General features: G+C 53.6%; 1 protein-coding gene across 1 annotated transcript in view; it reads right to left on the reverse strand.

The window, feature by feature from the left end:
- Positions 1 to 24,227, reverse strand: part of TMEM249 (transmembrane protein 249) — an 85,310-nt gene continuing 61,083 nt past the window's right edge. The window contains exon 5 of the mRNA XM_053249317.1: positions 1 to 1,414. Coding sequence (XP_053105292.1) covers positions 1,352 to 1,414 — 63 coding nt within the window. The 3' untranslated portion in view covers positions 1 to 1,351. The remainder of the gene's footprint in view (positions 1,415 to 24,227) is intronic.

Consider the following 24,227-nt stretch of genomic DNA (forward strand, 5'->3'; position numbering starts at 1 on the left):
GGAAATAATGATCTGCTATTACAAGTCTAGTCCAACGAGAAGAGGTTATTTAAAAAGAATGTACCAAATTTGGAAAGAGAAGCATCCAGATACAGAAATAACAGAACAAAGGCTAGCAGACCAGAGAAGATTCATAATAAGAAATAAAGTATTCACAGGAGTTGAGCTGGAAGAACTGCAAAGAGCAACACAGGCTCAAGATATGGAAGAAGAATTACCACCAACTGAAGCAGTTGCTCAGGCGCAGATGGAGGAGTTGTTGGAAATAGAGGATACCACCATTGCTGAACTGTTTCAAAATAAAAACCAGGCAACCTCCCCTTTGCCTTCACCTCAAAAACCCAAATGCCGTTTAAGAGAAAAGCAACAAGAACTAAAGCAAAAAATAACTGAGCTCATGAACCAAACAACCACCAGGGTTCGACTTCCCGCTCTAAAAACAGTTGCCAAAAAACAACTTGCTCAGGTATTAAAAGATGTCAATGCTGCACTTGCAGAAATAACAACCAATAATTTGCAAGAAACAAACCAACTAATGTACAGTGCAGCAACAATAACAACACAAGAGCTCGGATATAAGATCGGTGGACCTGTCAAAAAAGAAAGCAATACATCATCTAAATGGAAGATTCAATTAGAAAATAAAATCTCCAGGCTTAGATCAGATGCTAGTAAATTGAAAGATATGAAAGACAAGAAGCTGAAGTATGAAAACACCAAACATTATCTGATCCAAAAATACCACCTAGATTCAAGGAAAATTAGAGAAGTCCTGGAAATAATAAAGCAGCAGGTGTTTGTCTGTTTGTAGTCGGAAGTCCCATAATATTTTTACACCTTCATTTTCTACCACTTTTTCAATTGTATGGTCCCACCAATTTTTGGCTACAGGTAGCTTGTACTTTTTGCAGATGTTCCAGTGTATCATCCCTGCTACTTTGTCATGCCTTTGTTTGTAGTCAGTCTGTGCGATCTTTTGACAACAGCTGATTAGGTGGTCCACGGTTTCATCTGCTTCTTGACAAAGGCGGCACTTGCTGTTTGTTGTGGATTTTTTGACTTTTGCACTTATTGCATTTGTTCTTAGTGCCTGTTCTTGCGCAGCCAGTATTAAACACTCTGTTTCTTTCTTCAAGTAACCATTCTTAAGCCATTGCCAGGTCTTGATGATGTCTGATTTTCCACTTATGTTGTGCAAATATTGACCATGCAAGGGCTTATTTTTCCATTTTTCTGCTCGGTTCTTGACTTGTTCTTTCTTGGCTAGGCCTGCTTTCTTTCATTGGTGTTGAATAGTTTTGCGTTATTGACCATTTGAAGTGCATCTTCTTCACTGTCCTTGATATATTCTTCAAGGCCTCTTTTCTCCTCCTCTACTGTTTGATGGACTTGCAGCATTCCTCTTCCACCTGAGCTGCAGTCGAGAAGAAAGAAAAACAAGTCAAAATAATCGACATAGCAATACCAGGGGATAGCAGAATAGAAGAAAAAGAAATAGAAAAAATCGCAAAATACAAAGATCTACAAATTGAAATTGAAAGGCTGTGGCAGAAAAAGACCCAAATAATCCCAGTGGTAATTGGCGCCCTGGGTGCAGTTCCAAAAGACCTTGAAGAGCACCTCAGCACCATAGGGGCCACAGAAATCACCATCAGCCAATTACAAAAAGCAGCTTTACTAGGAACAGCCTATATTCTGCGACGATATCTAGAACAACAGCAACAACATTGACAATAAAATTCTGGCATCCCAGGTCCTTGGGAAGGACTTGATGGCTGGATAAAACAAACTAGTCAATAACACCTGTCTGACTGTGTAAAATAATAATAATAATAATAATAATAATAATAATAATAATAATAATAATAATAATAAATAAATCACTGCACACACAAGATGCAAAATATGAACTCCCAACTAATTCTTCCAATAAAATCAGAAAATCCTCCTAACCCCAGCAAGACCTACAATGTACAGTGTAGCATGATCAACATTGTCAAAGTTTCTAAGAGCTGGAGTGGTGTGGAGGAGAAATAGCAATTTGCCCTCTCAGAATTCAACAGGCAACCATTCACTAAATGGAGATCTTGTTTAAAAGAGACAAAAAAGGACGTCTTTCAGACTATTAACCTGTGGAATTCATCACCACAGGATATTGTTGTGACTGTTACAGAAGTACAAATATGAATCTAGAAACAGAACTCTCATAACCCAGAAGAGGAGAGTGGCATTCTCTGGTTGTTATAAAGTATGCAACATTTGTGAACCTATGTGTGGTGTAGATTACGAAGTTGAGGTGGGGAGCTGCAATCTGGCAGACCTGAATAGAATGGCAACCTCTCTTGTGTTTTTGTGCTGCTGTCATAACCCCAGGTCTAAAGCCCACCACCACCACTTGGGGGCCAAGGCAGAGAGTTTAGGGGATGAGACAAGCTGGGAACAATCTAAGATCCAGACCTCGGGTGACCCCTTGCCTCCTGTTCTGGGACCCCTCACACCAGAACCAGGGGTCCTGGATTCAGCACCCTCATCTTGATCTGAGGACCCTGCCTTCATCCTCCAACTTGGAGGAATTCCATGGGGACCTGCCATTCGGAACGGAGGCCCCCCAGCTTTGCCATAGCCCGAGCTTGACAAAATGAGCCAGGCCCCGTTAAGGAACAGAGCCTTTCTCAGGAAAGGGGTGGGGCCTGTTCACCCTGCCTAAAGTGTGCCGTTGTTGATTGTGATTTCGACTCCTGGCGCCCACAGCAGAGGCATATCTAGGGGGGAGAGTGCCTATGGCAGGCACTGAAATTGCGCCCCCTGTCCAAACATCTGACACCCATCTTTCAGATAACTTTACCATAATAGCAGCTGAAAAATACAAGTCAAGTTCGTTAATCTTTTAATCTTTCAAAAGCTATTTAGCAGTGGACGTAGCCAGCTGCCAGACCAAAAAATGCTGGAAAACTACAAATTTCAGTATGCTGGGGCTCATCTAATACCCAAATACTATGTGGAGGTGTACTTGGAAAACTAAACAGAAGTGCCTGTCTAATTCTCTACTATGCATTGTAGCATCACTATTACATATATTTTAAAAATAAATGGAAAAATTGACTTTTCCCAGATACTCTGAAAATAATTAATGGATGTGCAGAGTAAACTGTCTCACTGCTTGGAATATATTCTAGTATTTCAGAAAGACAGTTAAAATGAGAGAAAGAGAGCAAGAAACTCCCAGTGGGCCTTCATACTCAGGATTTCACACGGATTCAAAGACAAACGCACCATTAATAGCCATATTATTAAGACATCACATTTAACTCACTTATCACAAGACGCAAAGTAAGAGCAAATGAATACAATCCTAGCTCATAAGCTTCAGCTCAGTATTCACAAACCCTGATTCTCTGTACATAGTGCCAAACTGAATATGTGTACAGTGACTTATATTATATTAAATAAAAAAAATTACCTGTAGCCCCTTTGGGGGGCTTCATAAAGGCTGGGGGGGCTGCAAAGGTTCCCCCTCCCCCCGCTGGCCTCTTAATTCACCACCACAGCCCATCCCGGCTTGATTTTCAGTCCTGTTTGGGCGTGGTGGCCATTTTGGAGGCTCCCATGCATGCTCAAATTGTCTCTGTGAGGCCTGGAAAGGCCTAGGGCTTCACAGGGACCATTAGAGCATGTGCAGTGGCCATTCTTTTTTTAAAGGCCACCGAAAACAAAATGGCTGCTGTGCATGCTCAAATGGCCTCTGTGAGGCCTGGCAGGCCTAGGGCCTCGTAGAGGCCATTTGAGCATGCGTGGTGGCCATTTTGTTTTCGGGGCCATTTAAAAAAATTTAACTTTTAAAAATGGCACCCCCTTCAAGTGGCGCCCGGGGCACGTGCCCTGCCTGCCCCACCCTAAATGCACCCCTGGCCCACACAGCCCTGCAGTTTTCTTTTCAGTAGAATACAGGAGGGGTTTACCATTGCCTCCTCCCACAAAGTCTGAGATGACCCCTTTCAGCATCTTTCCATATTGCTGCTGCCCGATAGAGGTGTTTCCCATAGTATTGGAAACATACCAGCAGGGATTTGAACCAGCAACCTTCTGCTTGTTAGTCAAGCATTTCCCTGCTGTGCCACTTAAGGTGACCTCCCCCTGCCTGGGCAGCCACTCTTAAGAGGGACCAGTCTGCTTCTAGGCTTTGCCAGAGAGACATTGTCCCAGGGTGCTGGCAGTGGACCATGTGGTTGATCTGCTGGGCTCTGGGAGCTGTCCATGGCCTGGGCCAATTGTGGAAAGTGGGCCAGGCTCACCCTGAAACAGGCTAATTGTTGAGGCCTGCTCTGATAGGATGCCACAGGTGGGTTGGCATGGCCACCTGTGACCATGTCATGGTCATGCTTTTGCAGCTGCCTCCAGGTGGGAGATTCGTTTGCAAAGAAAAAGGGGCTGGAGCTCAACCTTGCTAGGAAGCCGGGGCTCCTCTAGTCTGGAAGCCTTGCTCCTTAATTTGTGGTCACTCAGTTGTTGGGGAGCTCCTCCTCACATGCTCAGAGGCAACATTGCTTTGCATAAATCTGGAGTAGAGCACTGACATCCAGAATATCTTATGGTGCTGAGCCCTGAAGATTGGTAGCAAAAATGCTGCCACCTAGTGGGAGAAATCTATGCCCTAGAGCAGGGATCCTCAACGTTGGGCCCCAGATGTTCTTGGACTTCAACTCCCATAATCCCCAGGCCCAGTGGCCTTTGGCTGGGGATTATGGGAGTTGAAGTCCAAGAACATCTGGGGCCCAACGTTGAGGATCACTGCCCTAGAGCACAATTTCTCAGTGTGTGGTGCATGTACCCCTGGGGGGTATGTGGGACACATGCAGAGGGTGTGGGGAGAGGGGAAAGAAGCCCAGCAAGGAGGATAGGGAGCACATTTCTCTCTAAGGTGTGCGCATGATGTGTGCGCTCACAAATTTCTTGATGTCCTCTCAGTGCATTTTAGATCCCGCTCAGGTTGAATCAGGAAGGCCCCACTCTGAATGCACATGGTGTGCACGCACTGCCTTGATATTGCCGCCCAGAACAAAATTCATTCTGCACAGAGATGAACAAAATTAGAGAGAACATTGGTAGGGAGAAGAGTGCCTGCTTGCCTTTACTGCTGGTCATTCCCAAGAAAGAGCCTTGCTCTCTTTTTCTCTCTCTTGCCTTCTCTTCCTGTCTCTCTGTCCTGCCCCTCCATCCTCAAAACAAGGGCCAAAAAACTGGCAAACTGCCCGAGGAACAGAGTGCTTTGCATTTCCCAGCAATACTTCGGTGTGCCATGCTCTGTGCACGGCGAAGCTTGGAAAAGAGTCTTCTCCCATATATATATCCTTCACCTAGAGAATCATTTGGAGAAGTATTCTCATCCCCTCTAGGTGAGGGATCGTATTGTTGTTGTTGTTGTTTTTAAAGTCAAATTGGAGAGTATTCTCTTCCAAGTTCCTTCAGGTTTGGCCAGCATCACTCCAAACCCAGGTACAGACCAGAGTTGTGTACTCCAGGTGTAAAAGGCAGCAGCCCTCCATCATGCTTGATGGGACATGTGAGAGAGAAGAGCTGGTCTTGTGGTAGCAAGCATGAATGGTTCTCTTTTCTAAGTAGGGTCTGCCCTGGTTTGCATTTGAATGGGAGACCACATGTGTGAGCACTGTCAGATATTCCCCTTAAGGGATGGGGCTGCTCTGGGAAGAGGACCTGCCTGCTTGCATGCAGAAGGTTCCAAGTTCCCCCACCTGGCATCTCCAAGATAGGGCTGAGACTCCTGCCTGCAACCTTGGAGAAGCCGCTGCCAGTCTGTGTAGACAATCCTGAGCTAGATGGGCCAAGGGTCTGACTCCGTATATGGCAGCTTCTCTGTGCTGATGATCTGCCACATCATGGCTCTGCATGCACAGCCCTTCTTTCAACATACAGCACACATGACTGTCAGTAAGAGGTCTGCTGGAGGTGTGAGGTAGTACAGACATGTTTCACAAGCCAGGGGGTACCTGCTACTGAAAAAGTGGAGAAGCACAGCCTCAGAGGGTGCTGCAGGCCAGAGCGCCACATAGCCCTATTACTGTCTGGGTAAAGCTGGAAATTCATTCATTCATTCATTCATTCATTCATTCGGTTTATATACCACCCTCCCTAAAGTTTCCCAGGGTGGTTTACACTAAAATTAAAAATGAAAACAAAATAAAACAATTAAAATAAAATAAAAACATTTAAACCAGATTAAAATTTAATTAAAACTATATATTAAAAGCAAGGCTAAAAAGATGGGTCTTTACAGCTCTCCTGAAGGCCTCCAACAAAGACAATCCTCTTATATCCAAGGGGAGCACGTTCCGCAACCCAGGGGCAACAACAGATAAGGCCCAATCCCAGGTTTCCACCAGATGAACCGGTGGTACCCAAAGACAGACCCCTCCTGATGATCTCAATGAGTGGTGGGGATCTTGGAGAGAAAGGTGCTCTCTCTCAGGTAACCTGGACCTAAGCCACTCACTGCTTTAAATGTAATAACCGGCACTTTGCACTTTGCCTGGAAACATACCAGCTGCCAGTGCAACTGTTTAAGAACAGGCATAATGTGGTCTCTCAGGGATAGCACATGTGACTGCTGCATTTTGAACTAGCTGAACTTTCCACACTACGCACAAAGGCAACCCTACATAGAGTGCATTGCAGTAGTCCAACCTGGCGGTTACCAGCTAGTGTACCACTGTTTTCAGGTCATTCTCCTCAAGGAACAGGCGGAGTTGTTGAATCAGTAGCCGCTGGTAAAAGGTGCTCCTGGTCACAGCCTCAGCCTGAGGCACTAGGGTGAGACCCAGTCTAAGAGCACTCCCAAGCTATGAACCTGTTCTTTCTGGGGGAGTGTAACCTCATCCAGAACAGGAAGTCCTATCCCGTCTTACAGATCACAACCCTCAACAAGGAGCACCTCCAACTGAAGCGATTCAGCTTCAGTTTATCCTCCCTCATCCAGCCCATTACTGCCTGTAGGCAGGCATTTAAGGGGCTAATGCCATTTCCTGATATTGATGACAAGGAGAAATAGATTGGGGTGTCATCAGCATGTTGATAACACCCAGTACCAAATCCCCGGATAGCCTCACCCAGCGGTTTCATGTACATGTTAAAAAGCATTGGTGACAGAACGGAGCCCTGAGGATTTTGGATTTAGAGGATCAGGAATATTTGTTTGTTAAATTTATACCCCACCTTTCATTAAGAAAATCCCAAGGCAGCTCACAATAAAATTTAAAAACAAGATTATAAAAATGACACATTAAAATATTGAGCTAAAAAATATGAAAACAAATCTGATTTTTAAAAATTAAATCAAAACACTAGCACTGAAAAAAATAAATCTTCTTCAACCAACACCTGTCATGGTGGTTTCCATTTGGCTGGCTTGCATTTACTGTCTTTTATTTTCTGTGCTGGTGGATTCCATGTCTATATTTCGATTTGCTTAAGCGCTGGTGCAGTCTTGCCTGGGGCCTGCACTGGGCTGAGGTGACCACAGTCCAGCAGCGTGAGGTGGGACAGGGCAGCTCCGGGGAAGCCTGGCTCCATCTGTCTCCGTCCTTCCTTCCGGTAAGGAAGGGAAGGGGCCAGGCTGAGGTGTGCCCTGCCAGAAGTGGGCGACTCCTCTTGTGTGGAGACCACACACCTCGCTCCAGGCCTCCTACTCTCTGACTTGTTTCAGGAGGGTAAAGAAATGGGGAAGGGGGAGGAGAGCAGACTGGAGCAGGCAGGCAGGATGAACTGCTGAAGCTAAACCTAGGAAATGGGAAGGGGTCCAGTGGAGGGGGGGAAGCACCCCCTCCCCAGACAAGTGACTTGCCCCCCACTGCCTCCCATTTCTGTTTCAGAAGCCTAATGTGTGGGACACGGCTTGCCCGCCCATAAATGCATGTTGTCCTTTCTGGGGGGGGCCTCATTCCCCCCACCCACTGGAGCCGGCAATGGGGCCAATGGGGCAGATGAGTCTGCAGAGCTGGGAGCATGAGCGGGTGGAGGAGCCAAGTGGGGAAGCAGGTGAGAGGACTTGTGGGGCTTCCGAACGGGTGAGGTGCCAGCCATGCAGGAGTGCTGAGGGGAGGCTGGACTCCGGAGGTGAAGGGCCAAGAAGCACCGGGAGGAGGCAGAGGCCCCGGGACAGCCGGGAGGGGTGCTGTGTGTGTGGTGGGTGAGAAAGAGCTGCCCGGCTTCAAACAGTGGGGTCTAAACAACCTGCCAAGCCTCTGACAGTGGCAATGGTTACCTGCATAGCCCCTCCAGCCAGAGCTGCTGCTGCTGCTGCTGCTGCTGCTGCTGCTGCTGCTGCCAGCCTGGGCAGTCAGGCCCAGGTGGGAGTTGCTGCGGGTCCAGGCACAGCCACTTGCCACCGGCCCCACCCACAGCCAACCCACAGGCCCAGAGTAAGTGCCAACAAGTAGCCCTAAAACAGCAGATCTGCACACACCAAGACAGGCCTTTTCAGAGCCTGCTGTTCTTGGTGTAGTGGTTAGAGTGCTGGACTAGGACCGGGGAGGAAACTTAAGTATGTAGTACACTGCTCTGGGCTCCTTGGAAGAAGAGCGGGCTAGAAAAATAAATAAATAAATAAATAAATAAATAAATAAATAAATAAATAAATAAATGGTGAAGTGTGCCATCAAGTGGATTTTTACTCCTGGCGCCCACAAAGCCCTGTAGTTGTCTTTGGTAGAATACAGGAGGGGTTGACCTCGCCTGCTCCCATGCAGTATGAGAGGATGATGCCTTTCAGCATCTTCCTAGATCGCTGCTGCTGCACGATAGAGGTGTTTTTCCCACATACCAGCGGGGATTTGAACCGGCAACCTCATGCTTGCTAGGCAAGTCATTTCCCGCTATGCCATTAGGTGGCTTGCTGTTCTTATAAGATGCTTGAATTCCTACCCTGCCTGCCCTGAGGTGTAGAACATGGGGCAGGCTCTTTGCCTGGGCCCAGGGTGCGCTTGGACGGATGCTTCTCAGAAGAGGCAAGCGGCACGAGGGCAATGCTGCCCACAAGCAGAAGCAGCAGGATTCGCACCCTCTGCCCTGGACCCCTTTCTCCCTAATGCCCAGAACTAGAGGTCTGGCTGTGGCCATGGGGTCCGTGTTCTTCGAGGGCTCGTTCCTGCCATGAAGATGTTTCCAGGGTTAGACATGGGAAGCTTTTGCTTGCATGGTAGAGGCCAGTGACCCCCACCCACCTGGAGAGATGGCCCCATGGCTCAGGTTGCCAGAAACGGGCCAAGCGGGCCCTGGGGCATCTGCAAGGCCTCCCGCTTCCTCCTGGGCAGCATTTGAGGCACACGCCAAAGAGTGAGTTTTAGGCCGTGAAGGCTCAAATGCCGGCCTGAGCGTGCCAGAGCTGCCCGTGTTTTGCCTTCAAGGTCAGGCATTCGCTTATTGGCTTATTTGTATGGTTTTCTGTGATGGGACAATGAGACCCAAAGCAGCGTAGAGAGATGGGACAAAACAGCAATAAACATCCAGAGGATGTCGTGACAAGGACTGGTCGAAAGCAGGGGTCATGCTGTAGCAGAAGATCAACCCTGGGTCAAGCTCAGGCCCCAGGAGTGGCCGCTGGGTGGTGGCTGGCTGCTCTCTGTGCCCTCTGGGAAGTCAAGTGAGCCCCCACCTTCAGCCAAGCTACATGGCGGGGGGGGGGCGGGGTGTGTGTGCTGAAATTCCTACAAGCAATTCTGGGTCAGGAGGACTGAGTCAGTCACCAGCGGAGCAATTGTGGCCAGGCCAGCAAAGGCAGGTGGCGGAGAAGGAGCAGGACCTTGCTGGGTGGTTTGGGCTGGCTTCAAAGGCTTCTGCCCCGCGAAGTCATCTTCCCAACTCTCTGCCCAGTGGAGACTTTGCAGGGAGGGGGGCTGATCAAAAGCCACATAAACAAATGAATGGCCAGATGACAACAAAGGCACACTGGGATTGGTGGGGGGGCACCCCCCCCTGCAGAACGGCAAGGCCTCTGGTGCACACCGCACAAGCCAGCCCCCAAACCAAATGCCCCCCATGGGCACTGAGCTCTCCCAGCCCCTCAACTTTGAGCACCCCAAGTCCCCACCCTGTGCCACAGGGCAATGCCCCCCAAGCATGGCATGGTGGTACTGCTGGAGAGCCCCCCCCCCGCGTTGGGCAATGATCATTAAGCAGGTAAGTGCAGTAATTGAGCTCTGAATGTTGCCAAGAAGAGCTGATTTCAGCTAAATGGGGGAGAAAGATGCAGGCCCCGCTCATTTGCATAATAATAGTCTAGGAGGCAAAGCAACAGAGAGCTCCTCTTGTCTGCTGTTAAATCAAAGCGCTTCATTAGCATTTAATTTTCACTCTCCCAGTTTAAATGGGAAGCCAAGAAGCCAAGGAGACCTGCCCCCCCCCTCCACCGGCCTAGTCAACAGGAGCAGGCCAGGGACTGGGGTGGGGGTGGGGAAGCCGCCCGGCTGGGCCTGCCGGTCTGGGCCAAGCGGGGATGCAGCTGCTGCCGCCATCTTGCCTGTCTCTCCTCGCTCCCTCTTTCCCTTCCTGCAGGCAGGAGGAAGAGTCCCTGACGGAAGACGGGGGCCTTGGGAGGCCAGTGGGCCAGCAGCGAGCCTGAGGAGGAGGCCCAGTGGGGGAAGCACCGCCAGCCACTCCAGGGGTCAACCAGCTGGGGGTTGGCTGTGCAGCCTTCCCCAGGGGGCTGGAAGCTGTCGATGATGACACTCATTCCACTGGATTCCCTTCCATTGCGTGTGAGGTATTTGGGCGCCCAGAGTGGAAAGCCCCTCCCCACCCACTCCCCACCCCCACGGTCAAGGGCACAATCCACCCGCCAGCCCCACTGCCATGAACTGCCTGACACTGGGGCAGCTCCTCTTCATTTCAGGAAGAGCTGTGGCCTTTCCATGCAGGAGAACTTCCCGGCGGAGTCTACTCTGTGTGGGCCTGATCCGTCCCCAGCCCTCTCTGCCACCCCAGGGCTCCCGGGCCCCACGGCCTGAGGCTGCTCTTTCCCCTTGCCTGGTGGGAGGGGGCCGCCGTCCAGCTCCTCATGGCCGAGGGAGAGGGAGAGGGGCGCAGTTTCCCGACCTCCCCTGAGCTCTGGGGGCTGCATCATTCACGCAGTCCTCGCCTCTGTGCTCAGCCTTCCCCTCCCTTTGCTACTCTGATCACAGTCAGTGATAACTAGCAGCAGCCCATCCTAGGGAGCTGGGGTGTGTGTATGTGTGCAGCAAACACGGTGCGCCAGCCCCTGATTCCCAGCAGCCTGATTGCACCTGTTTCTCCCTTCCTGCCCAGCATGGATGAGAGAGGCCTGATGCCTCACCCACAGTGGCCCAACAGATGCTGCTGAGAAGCCCACAGGCAGGGGGTGAGGGCCTCTCTCCTGCTGCGGGTCCCCTGCAACTGGGATTTAGAGGCATCTTGCCTCTGAGGCTGGAGGTGGCCTGTAGCCACCAGACCAGTAGCCGCTGATAGACCTGTCCTCCATGTCCAAGAGCCTTTTAAAGCTATCCAAGCTAGTGGCCATCACCCCATCCCATGGCAGAGAATTCCCTATATTAATTTTTCACTGTGTGAAAGAGGACTTCCTTTCGTCAGTCCTAAATTTCCCAGCCTTCAGTTTCAGGGGATCACCTCTGGTTCTAGTGTTGTGGGAGAGAGAGACAGAGAAATTTCTCTCTCTCCATGCCTCATTTTATATACCTCTATCATGTTTCCTTGTGACAGCAAATTCCACAGTTGTGCCCAGGGAGGAGAGCTGATCCTGTGTGAGCAAGCATGGATTGTCTCCTTTGCTAAGCAGGGTCCACTCTGGTTTGCATTTGGGTGGGTGACTAAATGTGGGCAGGGTCTGCTGAAAGATATTCTCCTTAGGTGGGTGGATCATAATTCATAATTGCATGCAGAAGGCCCCATGTTCACTCTCTGGCAGCATCTCCAGGTACTGGTGGGTGGGGAAGACTCCTGCCTGCAACCTTGGAGAGCTGCTGCCAGTCAGTGCAGAGACCAACTGAGCTAGGTGGACCAAGGGCTGCTGGACTCAGTAGAAGGCAGCTCCCTACATTCCTACTAGTGTGTGAAGAAATACTTGCTTGTGTCTGCCTTGTGTTCACTGTCATAGGAACATAGGAAGCTGCCATATACTGAGTTAGACCCTTGGTCTATCCAGCTCAGTATTGTCTTCAAAGACTGGCAGCAGCTTCTCCAAGGTTGCAGGCAGGAGTCTCTCTCTCTCAGCCCTGTCTTGGAGATGCTGCCAGGGAGGGAACTTGGGACCTTCTGCTCTTCCCAGAGTGGCTCCATCCTGAGAGGAATCTCTAGCACAGCTCACACATCAAGTCTCCCATTCATATGCAACCAGGGCAGACCCTGCTTTGCTAAGGGGACAACTCATGCTTGCTCTCCTCCAACTTCATCCATGAACCATCAGTTGGCCTGATTCTGACGCCACAACTATAGAGGGAGAAAAATAATGTCCCCTCCCTCTACTCAAGGGTAGACCTTGGTGTGTTTTGCTTACACACACACACACACACACACCCCTGTCTTTCAAGTGTGGCTGTGAATGCTCCTCTGGCTGCCATTCACTGGGAAGTGTCTGAGTCTGACAAGCCTCCAGATCGAAAAGCAACAAGGACAAGCTGGCCGTGACCCCGAGAGGAAGGACAGGCCTCCGCACCGCAGGCCCTGCTGCAAAGGAAGAGGGCAGGAAGGTCCTCGAAGTGTGCGAGGGCAGACAGGCTGGCAGGGGCGGCGGCAGGAGGGAGCCAGGCAGAATGGCCGGCCTCTTTGCCAAGCAAGTGGGATCTCCTAATGGCCGCCATGCTGGTGAGAGCCAGGCCCTGCCCTACGACCGGCCTCGCGCCCTTCCAGTCCCAGCCTCTTCTGGAGAAACGTCCCCTCCGGGTCCCTGCTCCAGGCCCCTGGAGGCCTGTGGTTTTCTTCTGCATGTGTGCATATCTTTAGGATTTGATTTCAAAGGGTGGGCAGAAGTTGGGGGCGGGGTGGGGGCTTAGTGGGCCCAGCTATTTGGCAGGCTCTGGAAGGCTCTTGTTGTTTTCTGGGAAAGGCAACCTCTGCCTCCGCCTCCCAAAGAGCCCTGCTGGACCAGCTCCCCAAAGCTCCCAAACTGGGGGCTCTGGCCGGTCACTTGAGCCTGGCTGCTGCTCCTCTTCTTCTTCTCCCCCCCCCCACCTTCCAGGGGATTGTATCTCTATTAGGGTGTCCCTGGTGGTTCTTCTTCGCCAGGTGGGAAGGGCAGGGGGCCCACACGCCTGAAGAGAAGTGAATAAGTTGTTGTGGGGCTGCTGGAGCCATCCGGTGGGGCTGCCGAGCTCTCCGGGCCACCCGCCCCACCCCTCAGCCTGCACTCCCCCCACCCCAGCTGAAGGGGCAGCCCGCGGGCCAAACGCACCAAGACCGGGGCGCTGCTCAAGGCGGGCAGGTGGCCCTTGCTGCTTCCCCAGCCGTTTACTCCGCTCCCCTGAGCAGAACTGGAGGGGGGCAGAGGGGGCGCGCGGCTGACACCCGGCAGGCGCCGGACCAGGCTCACCCCAGCCGGGCTGCCGCCGGAGATCCGCCTCTTTCTGTGATTTGCTGCTGCTGCTGCTGCGTAGCCCACTGCCTGGGCCCGTCTGTGTCCTCGCTTCGCTCGTGCAAAGGCACACAGAAGGCTTCAGTAACGTGTGTGCGCTCCTCCCGCCCCCGCCCCGCAAGGGGGTCCAGCGCAGCCTCCCCTCCGCCCTCCCTCCGGGAGGCTCCCGTTAACTCCCTTTCTCCTCTGATCACTTGATTCCTGCCTCCTCGTGCTCGGTGAGGGCACTTGTGCTTGAATAGCTTATTAACTTTATTGTCAGGTTGTGCAACTGAGGTTGATCTGCATTAACACCCGTGGCGGCCCCCCGAGGGCTTTTTGGAGGAGGTGCAGCTGGGACCCATTCAGCAGCCCCCCTCCCCGCCGGCGGCGGCGGCAGCATTTCCACAGTCAGCCGCTTCAGGGAGCAGCAACCAAGCACGGAGAGCCCCCGCCCCGCCCCGGCAGTGGTGGGGCTCTCTGGCCCGCGAGCCCCGCGAGCCGCCTCCTGGCCTTGGAGGAGCCTGCGAGCTGCCGAGGAGGCCAGAGCCCGGCGGATCCTCCTGGCCGGCGCTGCCTCTCGGGCCCGGCTCTGAAACGAGGGGCAGGAGGACGAAGGACGGAGGAGCAGCCTCGAGGGCTGGCTGGGTCTGGCGCCGCCGCCGCAGCAGCCCAAGCTTGGAGCCTGCCTGGCTGCTGCTGCCTCCGCCTCGCACGCACCAGCAGCGCCCTGTCTGTCTGCGCAGGGCAGGCAACGGGTCGGATCCTCCGGCCTTTCCCAAGGCCCGGCCCAGAACTGGGTGCCCTTCTCCGTTTGCACATGCATACGTGTGCGCAGGGATGCGAGGGGAAATGCACCTGCAGGATTTGTGCGGGGTGCTCAGTGGCAGCAAAGAGAGTTACTTTTCTAAGCGAGGAGAAAAACAATCCGCGTGCAGTTGGAGCGGTGTATTAAACACGCCCTTAAAGCCCTGACTAAAGTGGAGGAGGGTGGGTAGGATTTATTATTTGTTTGTTTGTTTATTGAATTGATCTACCACCCAATATCGAAATCTCTAGGCAGTGTACAGAATTAAAACATAATATGAAATATAAAACATCTAAAATTCATAAAAAGATAAAAATCATAATAGATAAAAACACATTAAAATTCAGAAATTTGGTTTCAGTTGAAGGCTTGGGGAAACAGGTATGTCTTCAAGGTCCTCCTCAAAACAAACAGAAAAGGAGAAGCTCTGATTTCAGCAGGGAGTGAGTTCCAAAGCCCTGAGGCAGCCACAGAGACCAGAAGGCCCAGTCCGGAGTTGCCACCAAAGGAGTTGGCGGCAACCATAACTGGACCTCTCCAGATGCTCTTAATAGGCAGCAGGGCTCACGACAGAGAAGGCGCTCTCTTAAGGACCTTGGACCTCAGCCGTTGAGGGCTTGATAGGTAATAACCAGCACTTTGTATTTCGTTCGGAAACGTATCGGCAGCCAGTGCAGTTCTTTTAGAATTGGTGTTATGTGGTCCCTTCGTGTTGTCCCAGAGACCAATCTGGCTGCCGCATTTGGGCTGGGATGGAGCCAAGCAGCCTCTGCTCAAGTGAAAGAGCCTGGTCCTTTTGAAATGATGCTGGATTTCAGAGCAGATCCTGGGGTCAAGGAGACAGTCCTAAGGCTTCCCAGGAAGGTGGCATCTGCTACAGAAATGCAAGCGAGGTTTGATGTGCACACCACACACATCTGAGCTGCTGCCTCCTAAGCCTGACCCTTGGCCCTCTCCACCCCCAGCACAGGACCTCCAGTGACTGTTGCTGGTGTCTGTCTTATGTTTCTTTTTAGATTGTGAACCCTTTGGCAACAGGGGTCCATCTTATTTATTTATTCTTTCTCTGTGTAAACTGCCCTGAGCCATTTTTGGAGGGGCGGTATAGAAATCATTAAAATAAAATAAATAATAAATAAAATTGTCTGTCTTTGAGCTGTGCTGAGGTGCTGTGCTGGTTTTGCCACATAAATACAGCCATCTCCTTGGAAATTGCAAGCTTGGTACTGGATTCGTAAGGGAACTGTTTTCGTGGAAGAGATCCCACGAGTCAAATCCAACCCAGAAAGGCATGTGAGAAGGTCCGTGCCAGGCCTTGCCAATCTGGTGCTGGATCCAAGGAGCCAGAGGCAGGCAGAAGGGCCAGTGGGCAGAGGGCAGAAGGCCAGGCCACTTTTGTGGCACCTCAGGATGAGCTGCTCAGACTGAGGAAGCAAGCCTGCAGCAAGAGCTACACACAGCTATTGCTTAAGTAGTATAGCATCCACCCAAGAGTCCGTAAAGAACTCAAATGTGAAATGGCTGGTCTCCAAACAAAAATATGTAACTTGTCCCTACAATCGGGCTCTGTAATGGAGGACTGGAAAGTAGCTAATGTGACACTGCTTTTCAAAAAGGGGTCTGGGGGGATCCAAGAATTACAGGCTGGTTAGCTTAACATCTGTCCCCAGTAAATGGATGGAGAGCATACTTAAGGACAACGATGTTAAACATATAGAAGAAGAACAGGCCTTGCTGAAGGAGAACCAGCCTGGCTTCTGCAAGGGCAAGTCTTGCCTCACTAAACTTTTGGACTTCTTTGAGAGTGTCAACGAGTGTGAGGATCAAGGTGATCCAGTTGACATAGTCTACCTGGACTTCCAAAAAGCTTTTGACAAAGTTCCCCACCAAAGGCTCTTGAGTAAACTTAGCAGTCATGGGATAAAGGGACAGGTAATCATGTGTGGATTGGCAACCTGGCCACCAGCCTGGATGGCTTTAAGTGGGGCTGAGCCAAATCCATGGAGGGCAAGTCTACCAATGGCTAACTCAACTCCCATCATCAGCAGGTGGAGACGGGACTCTGAGCTACTGCAGGCCCTCGCTGGCAGCTTCCGTTTCATGCATCGCATCAGCAATGCTCGGGTTCAAATATGAGTGTGCCATGTGGGGTGGGGGTGGCTGGAGCTTTACCTTGTCTGGAAACTGGGGCCCCACCATCCCGTGCAGAAGACCAGCCAGCCAGATGGCAAAGTCAAGGAGGCACCTTTGGGTTTTCCAAGCCCTCCAGACATGCTCAGCCCAGCTGCCTTCTCTTCGGCAGGATGTGTTTCTGGCCACTACCCCAGCCCAGAAACTTGGCTCTGGAGTTCAGCTCTAACCGTTCTCTGTCCTCAAAGGTCCCAGTTTTGCTGCTCTCGTTATATTTCCAATCCTTTCCCTATTTCTCTCTCTGCCTTTCCTAAGACCCAAATATCTATATATTTAATTCTCCTAAACGTACCCATCGCTAAAAAGAGCAGCTTGCTGGGGCTAGCAATGGGGATGGGAGACAATGGTGGCAGTGGTGGTGGGTCAACCTGGGCCAGCTGCTGGTCAGCCAGAGGTGGCAGCGGCGGGCAAGCCTGGCCCTGGCCCTGGCCCAACCACTGGTTGGCTGGAGGATGCGGTGGTAGTGGGCCAGCCTGGCCCAGCCGCCCACCAGGAGGAGGGGGTGGGAGGAGGGGGTGGGCAGGGTATAAATATTTTAACTTAACTTAACTTAACTTAACTTAAATTAAATTAAATTAAATTAAATTAAATTAAATTAAATTAAATTAAATTAAATTAAATTTTGATAAGAAGTTGCAAAACAATTTGGCCAAGAAGTTGAAATGATTTGTAGTTAACTATCAAGTGTAGTATAGGGGTTTGGGGAGTGGGATAAATATGCCCCACTCCCATGGGGGGGCAGGGAGGAGGAGGGGAATTCCTTCCTCCCAGGACCAGAAAACTGGCAAGGCCCACTCAGGTTGCTGCTGCTGCTGCTGTCAGTGTGAAGCTGGAGGGCACTGGGGGGGCCTGATGGCCAGCAGCAGAGACACACACACAGACACCCTGCCGTCCCCCCCCCCCCCCGCCATGGCATCCCACTATAGGCTTCTCTGGGTGGCCTGAATGCAGCTCTATCCCTGAATGAGAAATGTTTTGGAAAGGGAGCGGGAGGGAGGGCTGCAGAGCAAGCTGGCTCCTTAGAGGGAAGCAGAAGCCTTTCGAGTCGGGTCTCCTGACACAAGGGCTCCTTGGAAGAACCAGCCAGTTAACTCCACGTGGTCCACAGGAGGAGGAGGAGCGGCGGCGGCAGCGGCAACCCTGGTGCCCTGGGTGGTGGGGGCAGCAGGCAGGGTTAGAGTAGCGCTGCTGCCTGCAATAGATCTTATTCTTCATGGTGCCCCTTCCTTCCAGTAGCGGCTCATCCTAATGAGCGGGGGGGGGGCCACAGGAGTCAGCTCAGGAGGTTGCTCCTCTCCCTCCTGGCTCCACACCCCCCCCCACCCCGCAAGAGGCACGCTGCTGCCTGCAGGCCGGCCACGCATCAGGTCTGCTCTCAGGTCTGCAGCCATTTGGCCGGTCTGCAGTGCCCAGGCTGCCTGGACAGGCCCAGCCTGGGGGGGGGGGCAGGTGGGGTCTAGAAACTGCCACCTGCCGCCATTGCTGTGCCGCGAAGGGAGGGGGGGCTCCCTCCCAGCTCCCTCTGGGCCCTCAGCATCCCTGGGAGCATCCATGCAAGAACAATTCACTTTGAGGAACAAAGGCCTTTATCTGAGGAGCAGGGGTCCTGGAATGGGGAACGCACAGGGTGGCCAATAATGTTATTTATCTGCCATTTATCTGCCCTCATCTTTGGTGCTCAAAGGGCTCGACATGCACCCTCTTCTCCTCCTCTCTCACAACAGCCCTTGCCTTGACATTAGGCAATGCGCACACAAATCTGTGAACAGATCTGTCTCTGTGTGTGTGTGAGAGAGAGAGAGAGAGAGAGAGAGAGAGAGAGGTTTGGTCTGTCTTTGCCAGGACTGGCATCCCGAGTGGGGGATCGATGCCTGCTCTGGTTAGGTAACAGACCAGGAGCATTTCCAGACATGCCCCTAAACCGCTGCACGTGTGTGTGCTGCACCCACTGGGCAGGAAGTGTGAGGCAGCCGTTTTTAAATCAAAGGGACCTTCTTCTAGCCAATGCGAGTGTTACGACAGAGATGGGAAATACTCCCTCTTTAAAGCAAGCCAACCACCAGTCTCTGCAGCTCCTCCTGTGTATGTTTCCTCCAAGCTGCATCCCACCGGCTTCAGTTGTGGAGTGTCTGCACCATCAGCCTCCTCTGGCCCTGCTGTGGACAGGGGGCCGGCCGGCCTGCCATGCACTGGGTGGGGGCTGGGGGGCTTTGATGGGGAGCAGCCGGCGGGGGGCGAGATGCCTTTGGAGGCCCCAGCAGTGCGGAAGGGACAGAGGACCAAACCCCAAAGGGCCAGGGCAGGGGTGCAGCAGCTGGCGACTGTCCCCCCCCCCCAGCCTGCTCCATGGCCCCAAAGAGCTCCTAGCGCCAGAGAGCAGCAGCCGGGCATTTCTAGCAAAACGACAACAGCAACCCCACTCTGCCTCGGTGAGCTCAGCAGCCCTCAGTCAGAAGCCAGCCACGGCCCAGGCAGGAGCCTTGGCAGTGGGTGGGTGAGTGCTTGAGTCGTCTGTCCCCCCCCACCACCACCACTTGGGCTATGAAGCGCCTGGCCGCTTGCTGAGCCCTGGGTGGCAAGGGGGGGGCATGCCTGTGGAAGAGAGAGCTCCCCCCATCCACGCCGCTCCCCAAACCAGGGTGGCTGCTTCTGCTTCAGCACAGGAGAAGAGTCCTCCCCAGCACAGACCTCAGGGCTTGCCAGGACCGGCCCAGGAGGCCCTCTGCTGCGTCTGGGCGGGAGGTCTGAGCAGTTGGCTCCCCTTGTGCCATGCCACACACAGCAGAGGCGGCTGCTGCAGGACGAGTACCTGTGCCAACCAGGGTGTGTGCGTGGAGACCCCGTGGGATCATCACGCCCCCCCCCCACCCAGCCACCCTTTACCCAGCTGGCTCTCAGGCCTGTGGGTGCCATAACCCGAGTTGTCTGGTGCGCAGCCCTTTGTGCAGCCTGGACAAGGTGGCAGAGGCGACATTAATCTTATTTGTCATAACCGCTCCCTGGAGGGAGGGGAGGAGGGGAGGGCCAGGCAGCCCAGCCCTCCGATTGGCCAGCAGGGGCCGGTCCCCTTTATCTCAGTTGTGCAGTGTGGGAAAGTTGGTCTGGGAGCGCCTCCATTATGCAAATCGGGTGTCTGATCCTTGTCACGAGTCCCCACGGGCAGCCCTTTCTTCAAGGCGCGGGAACAAAGCTGCCTTCGCTCCCCCCCCATCACCTCCCACCCCACATGTTCTTGGGGGTGAGGCCACCATTCATTGTCCTGCTTGCAGAAACCAAGAAACTGGGAGTTTGGGGCTGCCCCCCCATTGCCTTGCCCTTCTTGCCTCCTGCTGGTCTTCCATGGGGAGCAGCAGGGGTGGGGCAGGGTGCCTCTGGACCCCCGGGCCAGGAAGCAGCAGGCAGCCCTGTCCAGCCGCCCTTCCTGCTCCCGACTCGTGAGGAGGCCGCTTGAGTTCCTGCCCCTGCCAGCCCAGCAGCCCTGCTTGGCTCTGAAGACAGCCTAAAACGTTACCCGGTGCCTTCGGGTCCTCTGGTGGGATCACAGGCCAAAGACGACCCACTTCCCACCCAAGGGCTCTGGGTGGCTCGTTCCGAGCTGCCCTGGAGAAGCCAGAGCAGGGCACGGCCGCACACTCAGCGCCACACACAACAGTTGTGGACAGCCTCCTCATCCCCTCGTCCCCCAGATTTATTGATTTGTCTATTTATTTATTTAGCATATTTTTCTACCGCCCCAAACCCAGGTCTCTGGGCTGGCCATGAGGTCTGGTGGGAGTGCTGCTGCTTGCCACTGTCCCTTGCCAAGTCTCTGAGGATGCTGGAGGTCATGGGGGGGGTGGAGTGCAGCTGGGGGCCCTGTCCAGAGGGCTGCATTTGGGCCAGAGTGGACCAGGGGTCAGTGCTGGGGTAGAGGGGGGCTGCTTCTAGTGCCAGGTCGTGGCCTTGAGAGACCCGAAATGAAGTTGTTGGCAGCAGCAGCAGCAGCAAATACATTTCCGAGGTGAAACTTCATCGGGCTTCCCAGGGTGGGGAGACTCAGCCCCACTTCCAGCCTTGCCCAAGCAGTGCAAGGCTCACCTGCCTCCCCACCCCCACTGCAGTTCACTGCTGGGTCCTGCAGGCTGTTGGAAGGGCCAGATGCAGAAGTGTGGCCAAGGAGACCCAGATGGAGAGGGTCAGGTTCCAAAAGGCAGCAATCCCAGGCACTGCACCGAGGTCTGTGGAGCTGCTGGAACACCAGTTGCTCTGACTGAGGAGGAGCCAAGCCTGAGGCAGCAGCCAGCCCCCACCCCACCTCACCCCACACCAGCAAAGCCCTCTTGACCCCCCGCCCCCAGCTCTCGTGACAAGCTGCAGTACCACCTCTGGCCATTTCCAGGGTGGCGCTGCAGTACAGCGGAGGCCAGCAGGCCACACGGACCCCCCTGGCTGTGCAGAGAAGGTAGTGCCTGGGCCCCCCTGCTGCCAAGTCGGAGTCAAGGGAGACCATTTGCTCACACACCTGTCACTCGAGCACTGAACTGCCTCACCTGTGGACAGGTACGTGACACTCCCAGCCCCTTTCTCTTGGGAGACCATGGCCAGAGAAGGAACCAGAGATTTGTTGCATGCTGTGGCCCGGCCATCGCTTTGCTTCTCGGCCTTTTGGCTACGATCAAGTGTAGTATGCCGCCTCCCGCCCACAAGATGAGACTGGGTCCCCCCACTCCCCTGGCTTGGACTTTACCTTGGAGTCTGTCCAGTTTCACATAAGCATGGAACTGAAGGAGGACTTGCATACCCTGGCGATGCCTTGCAGCTCACGACTGGTTCAGACGGACACTTGCTTTCTTAGGGCTGTCTTGACCTGCATGTATGTATGTAACCTCCCACTTCGGGCATGTGGTCTGTAGTGTATTTGCATGCTAAACTAATCACACCAGCACAACGGCCAAGAACACCAGGGATTCCCGCTGACAGGGCCCCCTGGACCTGGAGAAGACCCTCTGCCATCAAGGACCCCCACCCAGAGGCTGCAATGGTCAGAAGAAGACTGCCACGGCCCTGCCGGCCACATGCAAGGTGGGGCTGGGGTCTGACCAGCCCTTGGACCTTTTGGACATTCCTCTCACTGAACTCTTTTAACTGGACTCTACCCTAACCCGTAGGAACTCGCGTACAGTGGTATTTTCTCTCTGCTATTGTAATCACGCCTTCTGTTGTACGCGTCCGTATTTTATCGGGAAATTTTATCCACTGCTGCATTGCTTTTGTAAATCATATGCCAAACATCCACTAATAAGAGTCCATCTGTGGCTGAGCCATCCCCCTGAACAGCTCTATACAGAGCCTCTTCAGTACCAGGGCCATATCGCTGGGATGCAACTGGCGCACTGGGGTGTCCAGGGCTTGTGACGTGGGCGAGGCCCCTGAGAGATGGCCAGCATCCTTCATGTGGACCTCCTCTGTTTGCCCTGATGATGTTGCTGAAACTTGGAAACACTCGATTCAAAACATGCATTTGGCATGCCCATAATGCATATTTATGCACCTGCCCGCCCCTCCACCCACACACACACACACACTGATAGTCCTTCTCCAGATTGGCTTGTGATCCCTCCCTTCATCCAGCACCTGGAACAGTGCTATGGCAGCATCCCAGAAGCCAGGGACCCTGAAACATGGAATTTCCTCAGGGCCGGCCACTCCTCCGTATGCATGTCAGGGGCCTTGGAAACGACATATCCCGAGGCCCCAGGAGTCCTGGGATGTGGCACTTCCAGGGCACCTGCTGCTGTGCATCTACTAAGGACCTCGGGAACCAAGAATGCTGCACTGGCTGGCATCCCTGGCATCCACACTGCTGATGTAGAGGCATTCCAAGGGAAGGAGAGGGAGGGAGGGAGAACTCCTTGCTGCCACAGCAGCCCCCACAACCATTTGGCAAGGGACTCTGAGGACTCAGGGGGGTTGGGGAGAGGGAGCTAATCCCATGGTGCTCCTGGGGATGTCACTGGGGGAGTCCCAGAATGAGTGGAGGGAGTTCTCCATGGCTGGCGAGGGTGCTGCTCCCTAGAGGGAGAGGCCTGGGTTTCCCCCACCCAGCGCACCTGTTGCTGGCAGGACACCCAAACGGCTCCCTTGCCTTAGGGCAGCCCCATGGAGGGGTCCCACAGGAGGGACTCCCACCCTCTGCCTCCTGGTCTCTGTTGCTGCTTTCCTGCTTCCTACCCCCAGGCTGGAGAGGGGCTTTGCTTGTGGCCCTGCTGGGGACATCTGCCAGGTAGCTCCCCTCCCTCTGCAAAGGCTTGTTCCCTGAGACCTGCCAACATAGCCCTATTTTCCCATCCACCTGAATGGGGAAACAGGGACACGTTGGCAGGGCTGGGATTCCCACCCAAGCAGCGCAGGTGCCATCAGGTGCACAGCCTCCTAGGGATGGCTTGCAGCAGGCGGTCCCTTCCCTGGCCCCACCACAGCTGGCTCAGCCGCTGCTGCTTTGTCCTGCCAAAGGTCCTCCCAGGTCCAGGGCCTGCCCTCTCCTGTCCCAAGGCCCCTCAGCCAGAGACACCAATGGCCTGACCGCGGAGGAGGAGGAGGAGGAGGAAGAGACAGCTTCATATGCTCCAATTTAGATGTGAGCCGTTGCTGGACCCTGCAAGAGTCAGGCTTAACCGCCCCAGAGGCGCAGAGCAGCGGTTTGGGCCAGGCTAGGTGGGGGAGGCAATGGTGGGGCTGGTTGTGGTACGGGGGGGGGAGAAGGGGGGATCCTCCCACATTAGCATTTTGATGAGAGCCTCCCAGGTCCGTGGGGGCCTGTTCCAGGAGGCTGCGCAGGGAGATGGCACCATCTGTCCTTGGCTGGGATCATTACAGGCGCGGGAAGAGGCCAGCGCTGGGATTCCCCTGGCCTTCCAAATCCTCCGCTCTGCAGACCCTGCCTGGAAGGCAAGTCCACCTGGGGCTCCTGGGCTACCCAGAACCTCTTTTACGAAGCCAAAACCCAGGTCTGGGACACGGAGAACAAAGGACAGGGTGGAGGGTGCCTCTGCACATGTGCAGATGGTCTTCTTTCCCACACTGCTCCCTAGCGGCAGCCATGCCCATAAAGATCCAGGCCTGGCCCAGGAGATCTTGCCACATGCGCTGCTGACCAAGGGGGCAGAGGTTGCTTCCTTGGTACCCTGACAAAGACGGCAGCTGAAGCTGGGCCAGGCCCGACTATTTCAGGAGATGCCTTTCTCCAAGGGCAGAGCTGTCCCCTGGCCCAGATCTGCCTTCGCAACTGGGCCTCAGCCAGAGAGCAGGCCGGGTGCAGACAGACCAGCCAGGCCACACGCCATGGAGGAGGAGACGCCTGCCCCACCACCGACTAGGCTCTTCCAGCCAGGGAGGGGAGATTTCTTTTGTTCTCAAATCTGGCAATCTGTTGGGTGATGAAACTTCCAAAGGGAAAGTGTTGGAGTGGGCAGGAGAGGGGAGGGGAGGGGAGGGAGAAAGAAAATGCCTCGCCATGAAGACTAACAACTTGCTTTTTTTAAAAAAAAAAACCCAATAAAGCAGAGACTCCTGGAATGTCACCGGGGGGGGCTGGCTATGGGGGCTCTGCGTTTGGCCTGGGAGTTGGAGGCCTAGCTGGCTGCTGCGTCGCCCACCATC

The sequence above is a fragment of the Hemicordylus capensis genome, chromosome 4, assembly GCF_027244095.1.
Source record: "Hemicordylus capensis ecotype Gifberg chromosome 4, rHemCap1.1.pri, whole genome shotgun sequence".
NCBI classification, from domain to species: Eukaryota; Metazoa; Chordata; class Lepidosauria; order Squamata; family Cordylidae; genus Hemicordylus; species Hemicordylus capensis.